Raw genomic sequence first — 23505 nt, 5'->3', positions numbered from 1 at the left:
GAATTTGATAAAAAAAAATTCTCTTTATCACATCTACAATTCACTTTAGACAGCGCCATACAATCCCAAAATTATTCAACCCTACTTCACACAACACACAATGAAGCTTAATACAAAATAATATACATCCACAGATACTTGTCCAAATTCCCCCCTTTTCCGATTAAAGAACCGTAATTCGTCCATTAATATCACATGACATATCCCATGATCTCTCATTTCCCCCACACAAAATAATGCGTAATCGGAACTGAGTACTGCTCACATTATTACCAAAGTCCCAGGTAGTAACCTTTATCGCCTCCAAAATGTCGCCAAACTACCAGTTACCATATTGTAAAGATCAACCCAAATTTACTTTTGTGTGACCTTAAATCTGAGGCACCAATAGTAAATCCGTTTTAGCATATCATTAAGAATTTATAATGAAACATTTGTTGCTACTGGGAAAGAATGATCAACTGATGTTTACCTTACTAATCCATGTCTTATAGCAACGTTTCCCAAGCATTTTTGACGATACGAGATTTTAAATTTTTTCGCGACCCACCTTATAAAAAATACTTATTTACAAAACAAATTTTATTTTTTAATAAAAATCAAAATTCAAGTTATTTGTTTGTTTATTTCATACACACAAATTTCAAAATAATTATTTAACAAAAACATAAGTAATCAAAGTCAATCCATTATCTTCATTTACAACTTAAAGTAAATAAAGTAAATTTTGTTTTGCATATTTTGACCTTAGTGTGAAGGATGATGTTGTTTTTCATCACATAGTAATTTCAAATTAGGACTTAAAAATGTTAATTTTATTCTCACGCTTACGCTTGGATATTCCTTTTGACAGCGCAACCAAAAATTAATTAATGGTACAGTTTCAAACACATTTTTAAGATCGGTGTCGCATGAAATTTCAATTAAATTAACAACTTATTGTTCAATATGATTTAAGCATTTCTTCCTTTTCAATATCGACAGAAAAAGGACCTTTAATCCACATATTATTTGAAGGAATATCCGGAAAGTAGTCTTTAAAACTATTTATTAGCTCCGAAAAGATGTTCTTGAATTGAAACTGATAGTGTTTCAAGATGTAAATCTTCTTCATCGTAGCTTGAATGCGTTTCAATAAATTTATGTAATGTTTCAAAAGATTTAAAATTTCCTTTTGAAAGTCGTTGTTTCCACAGAGTCACTTTTTTAATTATTGCAGCGACTTTTTCCGATACTTTGAAAATATTATACCAAAACCTTGCAAATTTAAATTCAATTCATTGAATGTAGCAAATATGTCGCACAAATAAGCTACTTTTATTAACCATTCGAGATCGTGGAATCTATCCTTAAATGAAAAAAATAGCATCTTTTTTAGATGGGGGCGGTGTTCATTCAGAAATACCAAGGCTTCGTCTGTTAGCTCAAACAGACGTTTTAAAAATTTTCCTTTCGAAAGCCATCGTGAATTACAATACAAAAGGACGTGTTTATGATCACTCCCCATTTCCCTGCATAATTCGATAAAAAGTCTGCTATTTAATGAACGAGACTTTATGTAGTTTACAAACTTGACACATTCTTCCAAGGTCAAGTTTAAATTTAAAGGCATTCGTTTTACCGCCAACGCTTGTTTATGGATACTGCAGTGCACCCATACACAATTAATTGCTAATTACTGAATTTGTTTAAACAAACCTTTATGACAGCCTGCCATTGCACGTGCTCCGTCGCTACTTAGCCCAACACACTTCATCCAATCAATACCGTGACTAGTGACAAAATCATTGGTAGCCTTAAAAATTTCATCTGTGGTCGTTCTTGTCAGTAGCCTTTCACAAAACAAAAAAATTTTCTTGGGTGGTTTCTTCGTCAATATATCTGATAAAATACATTAGATTTGCATTATCTTCGATATCTGTGCTTTCATCTATTTGCAAGGGAAAAAACTTGCTCTTTTTTACTTAAACAACTAGTTCTAAATTCTAAATGTTTCACGCAATCATCAGTTCTCCGTTTAACTGTACTATTTGATAATGGTATCGCCGAAAATAAACATTTTTCCTTTTTCCGCATAAATTATTTGCGACAATTTTCAAAGCGGGAAGTATTAATTTTTCTCCAGCACTATGAGAATACCCAGTTTCAGCTATTAATTTGGAAATTTCAAAAAGATGTCAAAGGGAGATTTTTATTTGACTGGGGAAGTAAGAGTGTATTTTTAATTTTTTTTAGCAGCAATCAATTCATTTTTCTTTTCAGTAAAAAAGTTATCTGATTTATCAGAGTACTGAGAATGGAGTGTGTTTAAATGCCGTTTCAACTTTGACGGTTTCACATTTCATTTGAAAGTTGCTCATTGCAAATTATTTTGACTGCCACCTGCAATGTAATTTATTTACCCAAAGCGTAAATATTCGCCACAATAGTTGCGACTCCAAGTAGCTTTACGCTTGTTATTTTTGCGCTGTATATCTGCTTTAGGTGCTTCAGGCACAGTTTCTTCACGATCATGATATTCAGCTCTGCTCGTGCTTGGTTGAACATGATCATTTAAATCTGTGGTTTTCTTGAGTAACTATTTATCCATTTTAAAAAAAGGTTGAGAGCTTTAATAAAAAGAATTTGCTTATTAATGATTTATAACACACAGTATTTTTATTACATACCAATATGAAGTTGCTATTCATAACTATCCGCGATTCAATTTACCTATAGGTGGCGCTTTCACACATTAGTATGGCGGATAAAAATCGGTATTTTCATTTGTGATCTGACTTCGTACATTCAAAAATGGAGTTGCTTAGCTCTTCCGAAATGTTTGATTTTGTTGGAGGAGGCGTAAATTCTCACTGTATTACTGAAGTAGTGAGAATTTTAAAAAGCTGATCATTTGGTAATGCACGGAATTTTACTTGAAATCCAATGTACAAGATTTGGCTTTCTATTTAAGGATAAGTTCTATAGCGTCCTTATCGCTTGAAATCGAAGGACATTTCATTGTTCAAAAAGAACAAATAAAAAATTTCAAAAAAAAAAAAAATAATAATAATAATCTTGTTCATGTAAAGGAGAAGCTGCTGGCTGTTGTAGGAAATTGTGTCGCTGTTTCATTGTATTGTGACAGATAACGGATTTTAACGTTCACTGATTGTAAACAAATGATTTCATATGTGTTTTACTTGGGATTTCCAGAAAATCTGTACAGTCAAAAGTGTCTTTTTTTTTCCCATAAAAATGATATTGAATCATTATAGGTATACTAAAAATATATTGATCTATTATATGCATCTATTGTATATATTATACACATGATAGCACTAATTATCAGATGCAATTTTTAGAATATCAACAAGCAAAGCACTTAAAAATGAAAAAAAGACACTTGTTAAAAAACTATTAATATTCTATATGTATTATAGAAAATACATGCAATGAATAATACCATGACCAAACATTCAAAGAAAAAAAAAAAAGGAACAGATTAAGTATTACCTACCTCAGTACTTGAGAAAGCAATCTCAAGCAATCCTGGCATACAACATGTTACATGATATTACAAGCATTTTCTAGGTTTGACCTACGAGTGGTTTAAAGACTCAATACTGGTAGTTTAATCTCAGCTCAAATTCTGGTGAACAATCTGGCTGTGCAGTTTTTTTTTTTTTTTTTTTTTTTTTTTTTTTTTCATGTGTTTTGTGAATACGAACCAGTTTTCCCTATAAAGTTCTTCATAAAGGCGAACTACCAGTGTTCATCGGTTTTGTGCGAGCTGCGCCCGCTTTAGTCACATATGCATCCAGAAGACACTGCATACACGATACACATGCGGATTTTTATATATCATTCTGAGAAATAACTTAAGATTGATTTGCAACACTTGGTTTAAATAAAGATATTTTTACCAAAAAATTAATATAATTTTCAGACTTTTTACTGTCGCACTAAATGTAGAAGCTGGACAATTTGAATATTTCACCTAGCCTCTTCATTTAATGATTTAATGTATTTTTGCTCTTCCGAAATATTTTAATGACAAATTTATTCATTTATTTACAATGTTTATCAGATTGACTGGGGAGGTAAGAGTGTATTTTTAATTTTTTTAGCAGCAATCAATTCATTTTTCTTTTCAGTAGAAAAGTTATCTGATTTATCAGAGTACTGAGAATGGAGTGTGTTTAAATGCCGTTTCAACTTTGACGGTTTCACATTTCATTTGAAAGTTGCTCATTGCAAATTATTTTGACTGCCGCCTGCAATGTAATTTATTTACCCAAAGCGTAAATATTCGCCACAATAGTTGCGACTCCAAGTAGCTTTACGCTTGTTATTTTTGCGCTGTATATCTGCTTTAGGTGCTTCAGGCACAGTTTCTTCACGATCATGATGTTCAGCTCTGCTCGTGCTTGGTTGATCATGATCATTTAAATCTGCGGTTTTCTTGAGTAACTATTTATCCATTTTAAAAAAAGGTTGAGAGCTTTAATAAAAAGAATTTGTTTATTAATGATTTATAACAAACAGTATTTTTATTACTTACCAATATGAAGTTGCTATTCATAACTATCCGCGATTCAATCCACCTATAGGTGGCGCTTTCACACATTAGTATGGCGGATAAAAATCGGTATTTTCATTTGTGATCTGACTTCGTACATTCAAAAATGGAGTTGCTTAGCTCTTCCGAAATGTTTGATTTTGTTCGAGGAGGCGTAAATTCTCGCTGTATTACTGAAGCAGTGAGAATTTTAAAAAGCTGATCATTTGGTAATGCACGGAATTTTACTTGAAATCCAATGTACAAGTTTTGGCTTTCTATTTAAGGATAAGTTCTATAGCGTCCTTATCGCTTGAAATCGAAGGACATTTCATTGTTCAAAAAGGACAAATAAAAAATTTAAAAAAAAATTCTTGTTCATGTAAAGGAGGAGCTGCTGGCTGTTGTAGGAAATTGTGTCGCTGTTTTATTGTATTGTGACAGGTAGCGGATTTTAATGTTCACTGATTGTAAACAAATAATTTCATATGTGTTTTACTTGGGATTTCCAGAAAATCTGTGCAGTCAAAAGTGTGTTTTTTTTCCATAAAAATGATATTGAATCATTATATGTATACTAAAAATATATTGATCTATTATATGCATCTATTGTATTTATTATACACATGATAGCACTATCAGATGCAATTTTGAGAATATCAACAAGCAAAGCACTTAAAAATGAAAAAAGGCACTTGTTATAGAACTATTAATATTCTATATGTATTATAGAAAATACATGCAATGAATAATACCATGACCAAACATTTCAAAAAAAAAAAAAAAAAAAAAAAAGAACAGATTAAGTATTACCTACCTCAGTACTTGAGAAAGCAATCTCAAGCAATCCTGGCTTGAGATATATAATAATATATCTCTTAATATAAAATGTTACATGATATTACAAGCATTTTCTTTAGGTTTGTCCTACGAGTGGTTTAAACGACTCAATACTGGTAGTTTAATCTCAGCTCAAATCCTGGTGAACAATCTGGCTGTGCAGTTTTTTTTTTTTTTTTTTTTTTTTTTTTTTTTTTTTTTTTTTTTTATGTGTTTTGTGAATACGAACCAGTTTTCCCTATAAAGTTCTTCATAAAGGCATTCTTCTTCAGGCTGATAACCAATGTGCTTAGGCATATTCAGATACCCTAATCTAATCTTACATTTCCTTTAGATTCTATATTCACATGTTATATCTTTATCTGTTAAGATTTGTTCATAACAGGATCACCAGGCTTCTACCAATCTGGCAGGAGCATACTCAAAACATATCAAAACCATGTGATTTCTAACAAAATCGATCATGTTGTCCTTGCAAACCTTTATAAATGTTCCAAATTTTCTTAAGGATTCTTAATAATCTTATTATTTAGAAATGTGTTTATTGTTTTTATATGAACAAAAGCATTTAAATATATCAATTTTAAAAATAGCTGAAGTGTTCTTTTAATCAGTTTTGCTTTTCTAATTCTGTTTTTAATTATTAACTTTATATGTGAACTAAAAATTCAAGAATAATTCTATTAAAAAGTCTGTGTGATGAGTCTATTAATTAATTACATTGTATGAACTTCAACATCTTTGAATATGAAACACCGAACTAACACTTTGAATATGAAACATCCTATATGAAAACACCGAGTCCATTCCAATCTAATAGAAGAATAAATTATACTTATCAAAATTCACAGTAAGAGCTTCTCCGTATTATATTACACAAAGATTAGAAACCAAGTCTCCACATACGAAATCTTACACTGATATGATAGTCTTGTATTGAAACAGAATTGTAGCAACATAGATGATATGAATTACATTATGCCAAAGAATTAGTTCATCCTAAATAAATTATAGCATTTAGTTTAACCAAAGACACACAAAACAAAATTTCAGATTTATTGTAAAATTGGTGTCATGTCTTTCCCTATGCTATAATAACTCCACACATTATCTACACATTTTCTTGTCAGTCAAGAAGATTGATGGACATATTGTCCTTTTAAAAATTATTCTAATAGATATTTCTTTTTAAGTTACATGATCAACAGAAACTATAGAGATATAGCATATAAAAAACCTTGAAAAATTATATGCGGAAATTTGGGAGGAACAGATGCTATTTATTTGCTTAGATAATCAATAGATAAAAGTGGTTTATTAAAGATTTCTCAGTGTTATATGAAACCACTGAGAATTTATGAGCACATTTTGATATGATGCTTATCCATTATTGGGGCTAACGTACATTTTTATCAGTTTTTGTTAGCCAAAAATGGTCGAAAGTAGAGTAAAAATATTAGGAGTTCGAAGATAATCATTAATATACCATAATGTATTTGCATAGAAATATAATACCCAACAATCAAAAATAAATTATACTTATCAAATGAATTTTAGTATGCCATAATTGTTTCGTGGGAAATTATAACACACCTCTTAGATAAACAACTACAATCATTATATACAAAGAGCCATTTCATTATAAAAAGGCATAAATTATATTAATCAGATAAAATTTGTAGTAAAAGCTCCATTATCTAATTATAATTCTTAAGCAAACAAGAAGCCATTTAAAGTACCATAATATAATTTTCATAAGAGCTATCCCATTCCATCACAGAATATTAAAAGCATTTTGGTAGAAACAAGAAATTGTATGGTAATTTTTCAACCATATTCTAATATTCAGATTGCAGCTTTTGAAATTTTATCATTTACTAAAAAGTACAATTTCATAGAATGCAAATTTTGGTACTTTTCCGTCTCGCCGGCGCAAATCTCGCCAAGCAGACTTTATTGGCGACAACACACAGTATACACATAAAAAATATAGACAAATTTTAGTTACAAGAATTTTTTATTTTAAAGGTATAAACATTTAAATGTCATTTAAAATTTTGTAAAAAAGCCAATAAATTTTCAAAAAATTAATTTAAGAATTTACTATGCTTTCATGGTAAAACATCCTAATTCGCCGGTTCTCATCACGTGACCCCAAGTGATCTATCTCATTTCATGTAAAGTACACTACAAAAACTTAATTCTCTCAGTAATTATCTACATTAATTTCAAGTTCAATCTTAATTTGGAATACAAGTTTATATGCAAGAATTATTTCAGTTTGTACGATTTCAATAGCTTGATCAGAAATTATGTAAAACCACAGTGCTTTACTTTGCTAGTGCATTCTGACTAGAATTAATGAATTTAACCTTTGACTTTGCCTTTTCTATATTTTTGCCATCGGGTGAGCAGTGTGATAGCATCCTAATTCACATAATTACCGCCCGCGAACGCCACCAGCGGTCGAGCAGTAATGTCGCTGAACACTGGTAGTTCGGTCCGAGGTTCGAATCCCGCGAACGGGCTGGCTGCATGGGTGTTTTCGTGGTTTTCCCCATGTGTAACGTGTATACGAGCCAGTTTCCCTTAAAACGTCCTCCACGAAGGCATCCCTCCCTTAAGGCAGATAGCCCTCGAGTGCTTTGCCATAATCTAATAAACCAAACCAAACACCCGCGAATGACCTTAGGGCATAAAATTGAACTATCTGGTAAAATTCTATGTAATTGTATGTCAGTATTGAAAGGAACAATCAGTCTGATAAGAAATGGCTGCGACTTTTGAAAATGAGATGTAAAAGATTACCAGTGAGGATATTCCGTTTGGCATTGGTTGTACCATTACTGGCGACTTTATCGCCTGCGCCGGCAAAACGGAAAAGTACCCAAAATTTTTATTCTTTGTTCTTAGGGAAAACATTGTATTTGTAAAGAAATCCTCCGCTTTCTTTCTTATAAGTACATAGACTCCAGAATTCTATTGTAATTCATTATGATAAAAAAATTATTTGTCAATGAAATGACGTTTAACTATAAAATATCTAAATCCATTTGTATATGCTGCCTTTGGTCGCATTTGTTCCCAAAATGCAAAAAAAAAAAAAAAAAAAAAAAAAAAAAAAAAAAAAAAAAACCTGTCACTTTTATAAAATGCTGAAACTAGGGATTGGATATTCAGAGAATACTTAAATATTTAGTATTTGAATGAGGTTGATTGTGTATGCTTCATATAGCTTTGTCCAAAAACAATGTACCATTCATATGTAACACAAAATAAAGTATATTAAATTACTGTTGACAATTTCAGTTTCTTGGTGCATATTTCATAGCTGATTATACGCATGTAATATGAATATGTGCCAGTTTTTAATGGAAAGTACTACACAAGGACATCATCTATACCCTTAGGTAGATAGCCTGAGCGGGCTTTGCCTTAATCAAATAAACCAGAACCATTCTACCTTACACTATTCATTTAACAAATGTGGCAAAATTTGGTACGCTTTTGTTATCAGGACCGAATTCAGAAATGTGTGTATGGATGAATGCGTTCACATATGCACGTATATATGTACGTATGGCATGTATGTTTGTGTATAAACACACATATAAAAGTGCATACACACATACATACATTTCCAAATCCAGTCCCGATAATAGAAGAGTACATAGATTTTTCTATATATAAAACATAACATTTATGTGTGTATTTTTTATAAGGAACAATATTTCTGACTTGAATCAGTTGCCATCAACTAATGTAAAGTGCAAGTGAAAAACAAAAGAATAATTATATAGAATTAAGATGTAATGTATATTTTAAAATTTTCTTTACTGTAACTGTTCTTTTATTTATAGAACATTATACTTGTATTTTCTTTTATTAAATTAGTAACAGTTAAGAATTTTTCACGTGTGGTTCTATTTTTAGTATTTACTCTGTGACATACTGAATTGCATTTTTATTTGGAAATCGAATAAAGTAATTGTGATGGTGTGTGCTGAGAAATTGAATTTTGTGAAGAATATTTAATACTTGCCAATAAAAATAGGAATAATTTTAAAGTTTCTATCAACATTTTTAATATTGTTATCAAAATGAGACTTTCAAAAATTCTTTTTTTTTATGGTAAAATGTGAATTACATTAAAAGGTTATCGTTTTATTTTAATTCCTTTATGAAAATTGTTAACAATATTTATACCAAGTATATATATAACTAAAGAAATGTAAAGCTAACTAGTAAAAGTCTTCGTACACTTCAAAAAAATCTTGACCTATTAGTAAATATTTTCCTTTTCCGTTAAATTAATATTTAGTAGGATATCCTTTAGCATCCACAACAGTTTTTAAAAGTCTGGGAATAGATTTTACTAGTCTTTTTGTAATTTCTGTATCAATGTTCATCCATCATGACTGTTTTGAGTTTGTTTTTCGTTTTGATGTCGTGTTTCCAAAACCTGTGGACAATTATATAGAGACACCACAGGCGAACATTAAGAGCTGTATGCTTAGGATCGTTCTCCTTCCTGATTAAAAATTAAAATTAAGTAATAATTAAAAATAAAGTTGTTTCCAATACCCAAATTTTGGGCTGATAATTTTAAATTGTCTCTTAAAATATTTAAAAAAAGAGAATGATTCATTATGCCCTCAATAAATGCCAAATTACATAGTCCTGATGTCGTGCCATGCACCCCCACACAAAAACACCTCCATGTTTAGCTGTTCCAACTATATTCTTAGAATGAAGTTCCTCATTTTTTCTTCTCTATACAGTTAGTTATTCAACCATCGGAACCAAAAATGTTAAATTTGCTTTCATCAGCAAATACTATTCCAGCACGTTTCGGGTGTATTTATCATTGATTTTGCGAATAAAAGCCTAAGCTTTCTGTTTTTCTCACTAACAAAATTTTTTCTACGGGCAGAACGCCCATGTAATCTAGCTTCTCTGAGAACTCGTCGAACAGTTTCAGGTGAACTTGAAGTAGAAAACTTTGCATTAAATTCTGTAGAAACTTTTACAGCACTCAAACGTTTTTCACAAATTTTCTAATAATAAATCTCTCATCACGTTTATTTAACTTTATCGGTCTACCTTTTCTTACCTTGTTTTCAATCTGATTTTCTTCTTTAAAGAGTTTTATCACATACTGCACTGTAGAATGGGATACATTAAATAATTTAGCTATATTTCGAATTGATTTACCACTACTATGGTGAAAAATTATCAATTTTCGAATATTGTTTGTAATTTCTTTATGACTGCGACCCATTTTTAAATAATAAATAGAATATTATGAAGTAAACAATAAAAGATTAAAGCAAACGATTTTTTAAATGCCACCACAATTCAAAAATTAAAAAAAGCGACAAACAATAATTCTAGTTTTGATTTTATTCAAAAATATTTCAGTGTACGAAGGCTTTTATGAGATAAAATGTTTGTCATTTTTTGATTATTAATTTCTTAAAACTAAAGTTTCGCTACATTTAAAAAATAATTTATATAATTTTGTTACGAATAGATTATAGATCTTATTATTAAAGTCTCATTCAGAATGTTTACTTTTAATTAATGGATAGAGCTCTATTTCAATGAAAATCATAAGTGTACGAACACTTTTGGGAGCCACTGTAGCAACTCGAAATATATATTGTGATATATTCTAAAAGCAAAAGCATATAATACATAATGATATAAATTAAATGTTTATAACAAATATATAAAACTCTATAATGAATAATGATCATAACTGTAGAATAAATGCAAACACACGTTATATCACGGTAAATAACACTGCTGTGAAAGGAAGAATATTTCATTAGAAATTTACCTTTTATATATATTTGATAACAAAAAGTTATGAAAACAGGTTATGCAACTTAAGAAACAAGTTATATGAAATGCCCTTTAAGTTATTGCAATATCATGACAACGTATATAAGCATATCATAAGACATATTACCAAGATAAATATAATTTGTTCCTTCTTTTACATCAATAAGTTTTTCTTTAAAAATTTTAGCAGTGAATGCCAAAACTAATTTATTATCGGTGCCTTTGATGCAAGGTCACACAAAGATAAACTTGATTTAGCAAATTTCTGAAAACATTAAAATCAAAAGTGTTAAATTACAGCAACATCTATTAAACTATTTTTTTAAGTTTAATAGATGTTAAGAAAGCAATTGCCTGGTAAATTTTAATTCTTATATAAAAACTGAATTAAATTAAGAATAAGTGACTAAGCTTGTACAGTATTCATGTTCATACATTGGAAATAAATTGCACTTAAATGAAAGAGCTGGAAATATAGTCTGTATAATGAAAGTTATATAGAAATGATGAAATATAAATATGATCAAATCTATTTGTTAAATACTTGAATTAATGCTTACTTTCAGGAATGTAGCTAGAGAGGGACAGTTTTTATATATCACTAACGGGCAAGCCCGCTACATGAGGGAAGGGATGCCTTCATGAAGCGCCCGCTTTATTCACGTTAGGTCACTTGATTTACGTATGCATTCACAAGATATACGCTAACTCGCATGATTGCTAGCGGGTAAGCCCGCCAATTGAGCGGGCTGCGCTCGCTTTATACACATGCAGAAAATCGCGCAGGCCTGCCAGCTGAGAGGGCTGAAGCCCTCTTTCGTTGGCCTTTATTCGAAAGTTGGACCGAACTAACTGTGAAGGCCGCTTTCGTTCGACGGGATTCGAAATTCGGAGCGAACTACCAGTGTTCAGCGATTTTTTCCCGGGCTGCGCCCGCTGTATTCACATATGCATCTACAATTTCTAGACAGTACGCCGGGATTCGAAAGTTGGACCGAACTACCAGTATTCAACGATTTTACCCGGGCTGCGCCCGCTTTATTGACGTATGCATCCACAAGATACTGCAAACTCGTTACACATGCGGAAAACCACGAAAACACCCATGCAGTCAGCCCGCTTGCCGGAATTCGAAAATTGGACCGAACTACCAATTTTCAGCGCTTTATTCACGTATGCATGCAGAAGATAGTGCATAAACGATACACATGCGTAAAATCAAGAAAACACCCATGGAGTCAGCCCGTTCGCTGGGATCGAAAGTTGGACCGAACTACCAGTGTTCATCGGTTTTGTGCGAGCTGCGCCCGCTTTATTCACATATGCATCCAGAAGACACTGCATACACGATACACATGCGGATTTTTATATATCATTCTGAGAAATAACTTAAGATTGATTTGCAACACTTGGTTTAAATAAAGATATTTTTACCAAAAAATTAATATAATTTTCAGACTTTTTACTGTCGCACTAAATGTAGAAGCTGGACAATTTGAATATTTCACCTAGCCTCTTCATTTAATGATTTAATGTATTTTTGCTCTTCCGAAATATTTTAATGAGAAATTTATTCATTTATTTACAATGTTTATCAGATAATATCAAATCAATATGTATATCTGGTGTTACCAAACGTTTTATTATTCTTAGCATTTTTTTATATGTACTATAATTTTCTTAGTAAAAGGGCTGTATGCAAACAATTACATATTGGCAATGAAAATTTTGAGATTGTTCCAGTGTTGACAGTGAAGATGTTTTTTGTTTCACAAAAAAGCAGCAAATGTTTGGTAGAATAATGTCTGATAAACAATTTTTAGCCACAAGTAAAAAAAAAAAAATCGCTAAATCTTCTTACCACTGATGAGGCATCCAATATGCATATATTTTCGATAATGCTTATATTCACAAGTATCAACACTGCATAGAATCGACACCAATTCTAGTTACGAACATATAAGCAACACGACAAAATGAATTTTTTATAATGACATAATAATAGGTAAGAGAATTAATGCATATTTGCCCCAGAAATACAACTAATATAGAATATGTTTGAGATAATAAATATAGTTGCATCTTTAAATAACTATGCAAAATTGCAACTAAAAGGCTGTGTATTCATGTATTATTCTTATTCTACTAAATAAAAGAGTGTTATAAATAAAATAGGAATACATAAACAATCTAATAAATTACTGAACGGATCCAAATCCACTGTCCTTGCCTTTATTTGCTAACCTGTATATCTGTATACACATGTCTGTGCATGCTGTTTTATTTACTCCAAAGTTATTTAGTTGTATGCAATCATATTTTGAATAATAGCTGAGAAATGAAATTACCTAAAAGTTTCTCCCCTTTCAATATCTATCACTGAACAAATACTTGGGTGTTTTACATTACAGAACAACAAATTTTCTCGAAAAAGATACATGTGCCCGTTTGATCCTTCAAGTGAGAAAAAATACTTTCATCATTAGCTAATTTTCACCATGGAGAATTTTTTCTAAACTACTTTAAAAACTTTTTATTAGTAATAAAAACGAACACTGCTATAAAAGATAAGAAAAAACATTTAATTTGTGCTCAGGGAGTAACAATGGTATGTATATCATTCTATAAGAAATTGTTTGGTGCATGCTATTCTATAATGGAAAAGATTTGATATCTGTAATACTTTTTATACTATTACTCATACCAGATGATCATAGCTATTTTCTGAACTTGAAATTTTTTATGCTAATTATCCTGAACCACTGTAAACAGTTCTAAATAGTTTAACAGGAGATGACTCACACACAGAAATTTAGACATTACTAGAAAATGAAATTCAAAGTTCATCATTAACGTTAAAATAATTAACTTTTATTTTTATATGTGTCATTCTATAAATTTTCATTTAAATCATTGCTAACATAAACTGAAACACAATTTAAATTTCTGCAGGTAAAATATGCATGAAAGCATAATTTTATATGTATGTGTATTAATAATATTTAAGAGGTTAATGAGCTATGATGATTTATACTTCAATACACAAATATGCATGTTTACTTTTGACGAACACACATACACATTTATATATATGATACATGAGAAAGAAATTTTGCATATATAAAGAAAACTTTTCTTACGCGAAAAAATGTAATCAGTTTTTTTTAAATGCTTAGAACGCACGTTCATATAACGTCCAACTTTCTTTCTAATTCGAAATAAGCGAATCCACTCCCTTCTTCGTTTTGCTATCTCGTTCGATATTTTTCGAACCAAGAATCGGTTGGTTATTTCGGTGGAAGCATAACTCAGGTTCCTTGCAAGCTCGTGATTTATACTGGTGTACACAACAAAACGTGTGGTCTGTACTTCTTTCTAAATTATACATAACGCCCACAACAATAAAAAATAAAACGTTTAATTACAACACGCTTCACAAACTACGTAGCATTGTCAAACGTAAATACCGATTTTAAATGTTTCCACCTTTTAGCCACTAGATGCCGTATCAGAGCGCTGGAATCGCGGATTGTCAAATAAAATAGGTAACAAAAATTCAAGCAAAACCTTGTTTGATACACGAGAGTTTACGGCGCATGTACCGGAGAAGGCACTGAATGAGGAATCGAAATTAGCCAATCAGAGCATCCGAATTTAAACGGTACGGTAGGACACGGTGGTAAAGGGTTGCCACCTGAAGTACTTGAAAACGTTTCGAAAAATATTAAATTTTGAGCAAAATGTTATAGATTTTTTGTGCTTTTACAATTTTTGCCGCGACCCAGCTGAAGTTTTCTGCGGCCTGGTGTCGGGTCACGACTCACACTTTGGGAAACGCTGTCTTATAGTATTGTAAAGACTTGCAGGATTTTTCATAATGTGATGTTACATATTTTTTACTCTTCCTTGTTATCAAATAAATAAAAAGAGTATATTCCTAATCAGATATTTCTTCTTTTGTAAGAGTTTAATGCATCATGATGCGATACTGGGGACTCGTTTTTAGAGTACATAACAGTACGTTTTTGAGATGTTAATAGAACCAGTGTATTTTATTTATTTACTTATTGCTTTAAGAAAAGGTTTTAATTCGAGGCTTCCGCCCCTTCCTTTCCGTATGCACATAAAAATTACTTAAGCTATATTTTTAACATATTAATGAGATATATGTAAATGAAATAAGTCTCTTATGTTAGCTACGTTAATAGAAAAATAACTAAACTAAAATTATACACCCTTGAAAACTTTTTATTGAGTTATTTTTTAAAGTATTTAAAAACATACTTTATCTTCTAGCACTTACTCTAATTTTTTTATTTCTTCAGTATTTAATAATTTCTTGTTTCCTCAGTATGTTTTCATTTAACCTCTACTTTTTCACATTTGCAAACTCCAATAACATATTACTCGAAAATCTGCTTCTGTTTTGTCCAAACACATGAATCATTCTGTTGAACACAAATACATTCAGAGTCTCTAGCAATCAAGCAAACAACTCACAAAAGATTTGTAAGGTTGCCTTACAAGTAAAACTTGCCTTTCAGTTTAGGAATTCATAACTAAATTATATGATTTTTTTAGCCTGCTACTAGTCATTCAAATTGTACATAAATTATTGGAAAATATCTTCAGGTTATGCTGCAAGTTATTGCTGTTCATGAAAACTGTTAATAATCGAATTTCCATTCTGAGATCTGTTTAAAAATATGTAGATTATTTTTAAGTAACCAAACAGTGTATAAACCTGGCATAAATTCACTGACATAATTAAATCTAATTAGTCTGACCTAAAATTTTTGTATGTATCAGGCAGATTTTTCCCTTCAATGATAAACTGTAAAAAAAAATCATAAAACAAATTTTGTACATCTTAGATTAAAAAACTTAAAACTGCCTAAAGAACTTCAAATGAACAAGCTTACACAAAATTAGATTTGATTATTTAATGATTTTAAATTTCTTTTAAGAAAAGTCGTGATGTAAATGAATAACAGCAATCTAAATAATAACATATATTATATGTGTGTGTGGGGGGGGTATAAATAGTAGTATCTTTCATGGTGCTTTTCCATAAAAGAAACTAATGTCTCTGACGAGAAGTTATCCGAAATGACTGCTTCTTTTTAAAATTTAGTTTTAAAAAGCGATGGAAAAACAGACGTTATTCACAAATCTGTTTACCAATATATATATATATATATATATATATATATATGTATATATAATTATATTTCAAGAAGTCTTCTCATTGGTTGTTGTACTATCGTTTGACGTCAAAATGTGGGCAGTGCGAAGGAGAAGCTTCTATCTCTTTCGTTCGGCGAAAGCCTGAAAGTTTTGTAGAGGCGCTTGAGAATTCCAGTTTTCACTCAATCGTTAGTAGTAGCGTGGCCTTCGAGATAACATGGCCTGATTAGATACGAGTGACGTCACGAAAGGCGTCTGATCCTTCCGTGACTTTCTTTGCTTCAGATTTGAATACGAGCGTTTCGTTCGATGTTTAGAGTGTTTTGTTTTTAATAATGCATAATAATTAAATTTCCAGACACTTGACTGGAAAACGTATATAAAAGGTCGTATATTCATTTGCAGTTAAGATTAATAACTTAATAAATACTATTTTTTTAAGAAATATTAACGAAATTTTCTATGCCATGTTTTAGGTTATCTTGTGCATTTTTTTACACTGTATTGTAATAATTTGTTAGGATACACTCAAAAAAGAAAGTTTTGAAATAAGTAAATAAAAAGGCTGTTATTTATTAACATAAAAATGTCTTTACAGTTTGAGAAGGAGAGGAATGAAAGGAATGAAAAGATTTAGAAATATAAATAATTCACTAACAAAAGTAAATATAATTTAGCAAATTAAAAGACATAAAAAATTATTTTTCCTTAAAACTATAAATATTTCAGAGCTTCCAAACATTATGCAAATGCATTTTTAATTCATTTAAATTACTATCTAATAAAATGAATAGCAGTTCAAAAGCCACAGAAAAAATTTAAATCCCCTATTTTTTAATTAAATAAATTACAATTTTGCTGCACCATTACAGAAAACGAATAACTTTCACATATTTATATGTTATCTATACCAATAATTATAATAATATTTACATCATTACTTATATGTAGATGCATAATAAATAATATATTTACAAATAAAAGCCATCCATATAATGTTTCACGAAAGCGTAAAATCAATAAATTTGCCAACGAAAACCGCAAAACAACTATACATAGAACAAACCATCATTTCTGTCTAATTAGCAAATACTGTGCAAGCTGTACTAGTATACTGAAGCAATAATTAATCGCAATTGATAATTTATTTTGAAAAATTATGAAGTATTATCAAATAATAAGGAAACAGCAAAAGGATTAATACATTTAAATGTAAAAGATACATGATTGAAAATATATTTGAACTGCATCATATTTAGTACACTATTTTTAAAATATAAAACAATGTCATTTACATACTCATATCGTTTCATTACGTATTCTTGACTTTTTTAAGTTTCCTTTCATCGATTTTTGTATGCATATTATTTTGAAGAACTTTAGTATAATTGTTTAAACAAATATTTGAAATGGTGCTCATTATTTTTTTTTTAATCTGCTAGAAAAGGGAATTCCACACATTAAACAAGTTTCATGAACATCAAACATGTTAATGTTTTGTACATATATCTCGGTAAGTTTGACCAGTAAAGAATGTTGTTCAACTTCTTTACTGGTTCTTCTTTACTTTTAACTGGAACAACTTCATCTCCTAGATAAACTGCTATATCCATATGAAGCGATACAAAGATACTTTTCTCAATTTTAGGATGTGGATGAAAACTGAGCAATAAAATATAAATACCAGCAGCAGATTTGTGTAAAATAATATTTGAAGTATCTGAAATATTTAACTTATTCGGTAACATAGAAGAAAAATCCTCAAATGATGCTATTTTGTCCTTTCTCAAAAATTCATTAAAAATATGCTTCTCCATCCTAGTTCTTTTTTCCTCCCTGCTCATCCTCTGAGGGGTTGGACTTTCAGATAAGTATTTTGGACAACCAGAAAAACTGCATGGGTAAGCATCGTTATTTAATTTAGGATGCCCTCTGCACATCTGAATAAAAGTACCTTCGTTTGTTGGTAAATAATCGTAGCGAATAATATCATCTTTTCGAAAATGTTTTTCACACACAACGCTGCGATCACTTATTTATTTATTTATTACGTGCTCCGCCCTTAGGCACTACACGGAAAGGGAGGGATGCCCCGTGGAGGTCTTATTAAGGGAAACTGGCTGGTATCCACGTTACACATGGGTAAAACCACGAAAACGCCCATGCAGCCAGCCCGTTCGCCGGGACTCGAACCCCGGAACGAACTACCAGTGTTCAGCGGCTTTTACCGCTCGGCCGCTGGGATCACTTGGAATAAAAATTTTCCTTGGAATTTTTTTGATCCATAAATCCCGTTTTACCGTATCTTTTTGAAATTTGAATACTTATTCATTGGTGAAATCGTAATTGAATTTGCATGCTGGAACGCAACATCGTGCAGGTATGATGAAGATAGCTCTACATAGACGTCGATCGTTATTCTTCTTAACAAATAAGTTAACTAGTAATCTCAATTTAAAAACGAAAATATCCTTAACAACATTACTTAAATTTAGCAATAAAAAGACACGAATAATAAAAAAATACAGCACGCAATCAACGTAATAAGAAGTCTTCGCTTGCAGTGTCCACACAATGCAGTGCGAAGGGTGAAAGTTCAGACGCCTTACGTGACGTCAAATCACGTGATTCTGCAGCTGACCAGGCCATCTAATCTCGAAGGCCACGTTAGTAGTCGGACGAGAAGGGGTCGTCTGCTACGTCATCTCGTACTTGTATTCTCGAGTGTCAAGATCAAGATGTAGGAACAACTTTTTACTAGGCTTTTGGCTTTTGGTATGCAATCTGGAAGAAAAATCAGGAAGAATAGTGTAGAAGGAGGTGTGGGGGGAAGAGAATCACTTTCGCGCTAGCGGCGCCGAATTGGGGCTGAGGTCAGTGTCGTTACATGATGTAGCAGTGGCAACTCTCGTATCGAGATTTCGTCCCACGCTAGTAGAATATAAGGCTCCTAACCTTGATTTTCTGCTCTTCGGTGCAGAAAGACTTAGCGGGTGCAAAACAAAACGTCTGTTTACTTTGTCTGTTAGTCAGTTGCACTGCTCAGTCAAAGAATATGTACTGACTATAGATGTTTTTTGGCTCAGTTGTTCGCTGTGACTTATGAAAAAATCATGTCAAAAATAAACAAAAATGTTATGTCGTTGAAAAGGGTAAAAAACACATTTTAAATATGTATGCGTACAATTTGTAAAGGTCATACATATATGTTTGTATGTTGCATTATAATTTTTTCTCGTATTACGATATAGTTACCCTTTTTTAATTGAATATTCTACCTATGAAATAATGCATACCCTTATATTTTAGTTCCTTCTTCGGTCAGATAGTTTAAAACTTTATCGAGACCTTCTGAGGGCAATTAAAAAAATTCCTGGTAAAGATTACCAGTCGGAATTCAGATGCTGGGTAAGAGAAGATTTTGAAAGAAATAGACATCATGAAAATGAAGTATGTACAACTTACCTTAAATATATCTAAGCTCAATTTTATTGAAAGTTTTTGTTGTTGTTTCATAATAAATTATTAAAACCTGTGCATAGAAATATTCTTAAGTGAGTAGAATGCTATTGAGATTTGATTTTCTTTTAACCTATCTTATGGTTAGCGGCATGGGTGTTTTCTTGTGCAGTTTGTATAATGATGTTGCAAAATCATATTTCACTAACCTATCAGTGTTTTGCCCATTCTTGCAATTATCTCTGCAAACAAAATGGTGTTTTGATGTTCATATAATAAATGTATCTTGTTAATTTTTTTTTTTTTTCGTCATTGATGTCATCAAGTTAAAATAAGGCAAACTAGTTGATTGATCTTTAGATTATGGTAACTTGGCGATTTTTTGGCGACCAACTCTCCTACAGCAACCCTCTATTTTTTTTTCCTGCCGCCATTTTGTCTTAACGAAGTAAAGACATGTTTCTTTTCTTTTTATCTACTGAACACTTCTTCCAACAATCTACTAGCCGAATTACACTTATGCTAGAAATTTTATCTAACAAAACTGCTTAATCATAACAAATATTCACTGCAAAATTGGGAAAAAGTGCACAATACCATACTCCTTACGCGTTTTTCAAAATAACACATATACATAAACCATGTACACGTCGACTTATTTTTACTTAAAAAAAATCCCAGAATTACACAAAAATGGCATTGCGCACACTCTTCATTATATCCATGTACACTGCTTTTTTTCTCATAAATTAGAAAAATTTCACGAAAATACATGACAATTTTCTGAATCTTTAAACCCGGTAAAAAGAACATATATGAAATTACCTGATCGCGAAAAAGTATATACCCTTTCCAAATATGAACATTTCCACATATAAAATAAATAAAATTTCCAAAAACTTTTACCTCTAAATCATCTATTATATTATAAACGTCGTCAACGAATTCATACCGCAAGCATTACAAATACTTAGTGTCAAATATTTAAATTATTTCCATGCACGTTTACTTCAACTAAAACGTATACCAAATTCCTACAAACATAAAATTCACAAAATAACTCTCATTTAATTAAAATATCACTAAACCATGTACACGTCGACTTATTTTTACTTAAAAAAAAAATCCCAGAATTGCAAAAAAATGGCATTGCGCACACTCTTCACCATATCCATGTACACTGCTTTTTTCTCATAAATTAGAAATATTTCACGAAAATGCATGACAATTTTCTGAATCTTTAAACCCGTTAAAAAGAACATATATGAAATTACCTAATAACGAAAAAGTATATACTCTTTCCAAATATGAACATTTCCACGTATAAAATAAATAAAATATCCAAAAACTTTTACCTCTAAATTATCTATTATATTATAAACGTCACCAACGAATTCATACCGCAAACATTACAAATTCTTAGTGTCAAATATTTAAATTATTTCCATGCACGTTTACTTCAACTAATACGTATACCAAATTCCTACAAACATAAAATTCACAAAATAACTATCATTTAATTAAAATATAATTAAATTCAAAATCACTACTTAAAATATAAATAAGCACATACATTAAATTAATAAAAATTAGCTTATAATCCTAATTACTTTAAACTAAATCATTGCTAATACAGTCAAAAGTCGTTAATCCGGACTCGTCGGGACTTTGGCGATTCCGGATTATCGATTTTTCCGGATTATAGATCATCAGTTTAAATCTCGTAAGATGGCATGCAGAAATTCTAAAATTAAAAATATGAAACCGTAATTTATGAAATAAAGAACAATTATGATCTAAAGGGTATCAAAATTTGCAAAAAGAAAAAGCTTAATATTTATTTGTTTACTTTATTAAACATTTCTTTCAATGTAAGTTGTTTAAGTTTTGCTTCGTTTCATGTGATAATACTTTCTCTTTAATTCTATTAAACAGAAATAATTTCTTGTTCAGTTACAAAGTTCCGCTGTTCAAGTCCTATAATTGCTGTGTCGAGAACACCGACTAATTTGTCAATCGAAATTTTTTCGTTTTGAATAACCTCTGTTACTTTCTTCGCTATCGAAAGCGAATTATAATGACGAGGAACTTGTTTTAAATCATATCAAAGACGGAGCATATCGAGATGAAATACTACATTTGGTAAGGAATTATAAGCCAAATAAAATAAAAACATCTGCGCTGAAGATAAGGATAGTGCTGACAGATCAACTTCCAATTCATTACGCGCCCGCCGCAGCGATCCCCCCGCCAAGCAGCGTGAAATTGATAAACAGATTTCGGATTTGAAAACATACTTTCGCTTTAGATCCTTTACATATTAACAAATATATATCGGAAATTCTATTTGATATAATCGAAAGTTTAAGCTTACTTTTATAAAATTGCTCTTACAGTCTGCAAAAAATAATAAGCCGGATCCAATTCGAAAATTAAGGAACAACGCAATCATCAACATTAACTGAAATAGATAATTAGATAATTTTAGCTTATACGTCCATCATACATAAAACGCGCACGCGAAAACGTATTCTGCACTTGCGCACACTCATATGCGCAGTCGTAAAAGGTCTTACGCGCACGCGTAAACGCCTATGCGCATGTGTCAACGCACCGCATGCGCAGAAAGTTTTTAGTTTTGAAGTCCGGATTATAGATCATTCCGAATTATGGGTGTCCGAATTAACGACTTTTGACTGTAACAATTTTCCCAATAATACCAAATTACTTTACTTCCACCTTACATTTAGAACAATGCATAAAAATAATATCCTCAAATAATTAAAAATACTAAGTTACCTAATCTTCAGAATCTTGCTATACATGGTGGATACACTTTTATTATGGATTCAATAGAATTATTGAACGATTTTTTCTGTGAATTTTTCCTCCACACTTCCTCCGCTAAATAAAAAGCAAAATTCTCTTTATCACATCTAGAATTCACTTTAGACAGCACCATAAAATCCCAAAATTATTCAACCCTACTTCACACAACACACAATGAAGCTTAATACAAATTAATATACAGCCACAGATATTTTTCCTTATTCCCCCCTTATCCGATTAAAGAACCGTAATTCGTCCATTAATATCACATGACATATCCCATGATCTCTCGATTTCCCTCACACAAAATAATGCGTAATCGGAACTGAGTACTGCTCACATTATTACCAAAGTCCCAGGTAGTAACCTTTATCGCCTCCAAAATGTCGCCAAACTACCAGTTACCATATTCTAAAGATCAGCCAACTAGTTTTACAGAAATGTTAATTATGTGGTAATCCTGAGCATTCTGTTGTGATTAAATTTTTAATCCTTATTATTCTTCTCATTCTGATAAGTGTTTAGACAATATCTGGCTAGCCTATATTTGACGGTATCCTCACCAAGTTGTTGCTTCATTTATGGGAACCTGAGTAAAGGGCGCTTGTTGGATTGTTGCCAAGTTGTTTCATTTATGGTAACCTGAGTAGTTGAATATGATGAAAACCCTATTATGACATAATTGGTTGCATGAATTTGACTGATGGGAAAAGATTTGTAAGGGCTTGTTTGTGTGTTGGATGGGAAGTTGCTTATTTTGTGGTTTACACTATGAAACGGCTGAATGTGGTAAGATTAATTTG

The 23505-nt window shown here is 31.1% G+C and overlaps 1 protein-coding gene across 11 annotated transcripts in view; it reads left to right on the top strand.

Annotated features, from left to right (window-relative positions):
- Positions 1-19392: 19392 nt before the first annotated feature.
- Positions 19393-23505, top strand: part of LOC146993381 (LYR motif-containing protein 2) — an 86054-nt gene continuing 81941 nt past the window's right edge. For 6 of the 11 annotated variants that reach the window (XR_015038537.1, XR_015038536.1, XR_015038535.1 and 3 more), the window contains exons 1-2: positions 19394-19566; positions 19724-19864. Coding sequence is in view for 7 of the 11 variants with exons in the window: in XM_085807718.1 (XP_085663844.1) it covers positions 19528-19566; positions 19724-19864 (180 nt within the window). In the remaining 4 variants the exon portion in view is untranslated. Of the gene's footprint in view, positions 19627-19723; positions 19865-23505 lie in introns of all 11 variants that reach the window. The other 5 variants (XM_085807717.1, XM_085807716.1, XM_085807712.1 and 2 more) reach the window with 3 other exon arrangements.

This window comes from Stegodyphus dumicola, chromosome X1, assembly GCF_044657685.1.
Source record: "Stegodyphus dumicola isolate Sdum_Otavi_A_Nest chromosome X1, ASM4465768v1".
Lineage (NCBI taxonomy): Eukaryota > Metazoa > Arthropoda > Arachnida > Araneae > Eresidae > Stegodyphus > Stegodyphus dumicola.
This window is presented reverse-complemented; position numbering and strand designations above follow the sequence as displayed.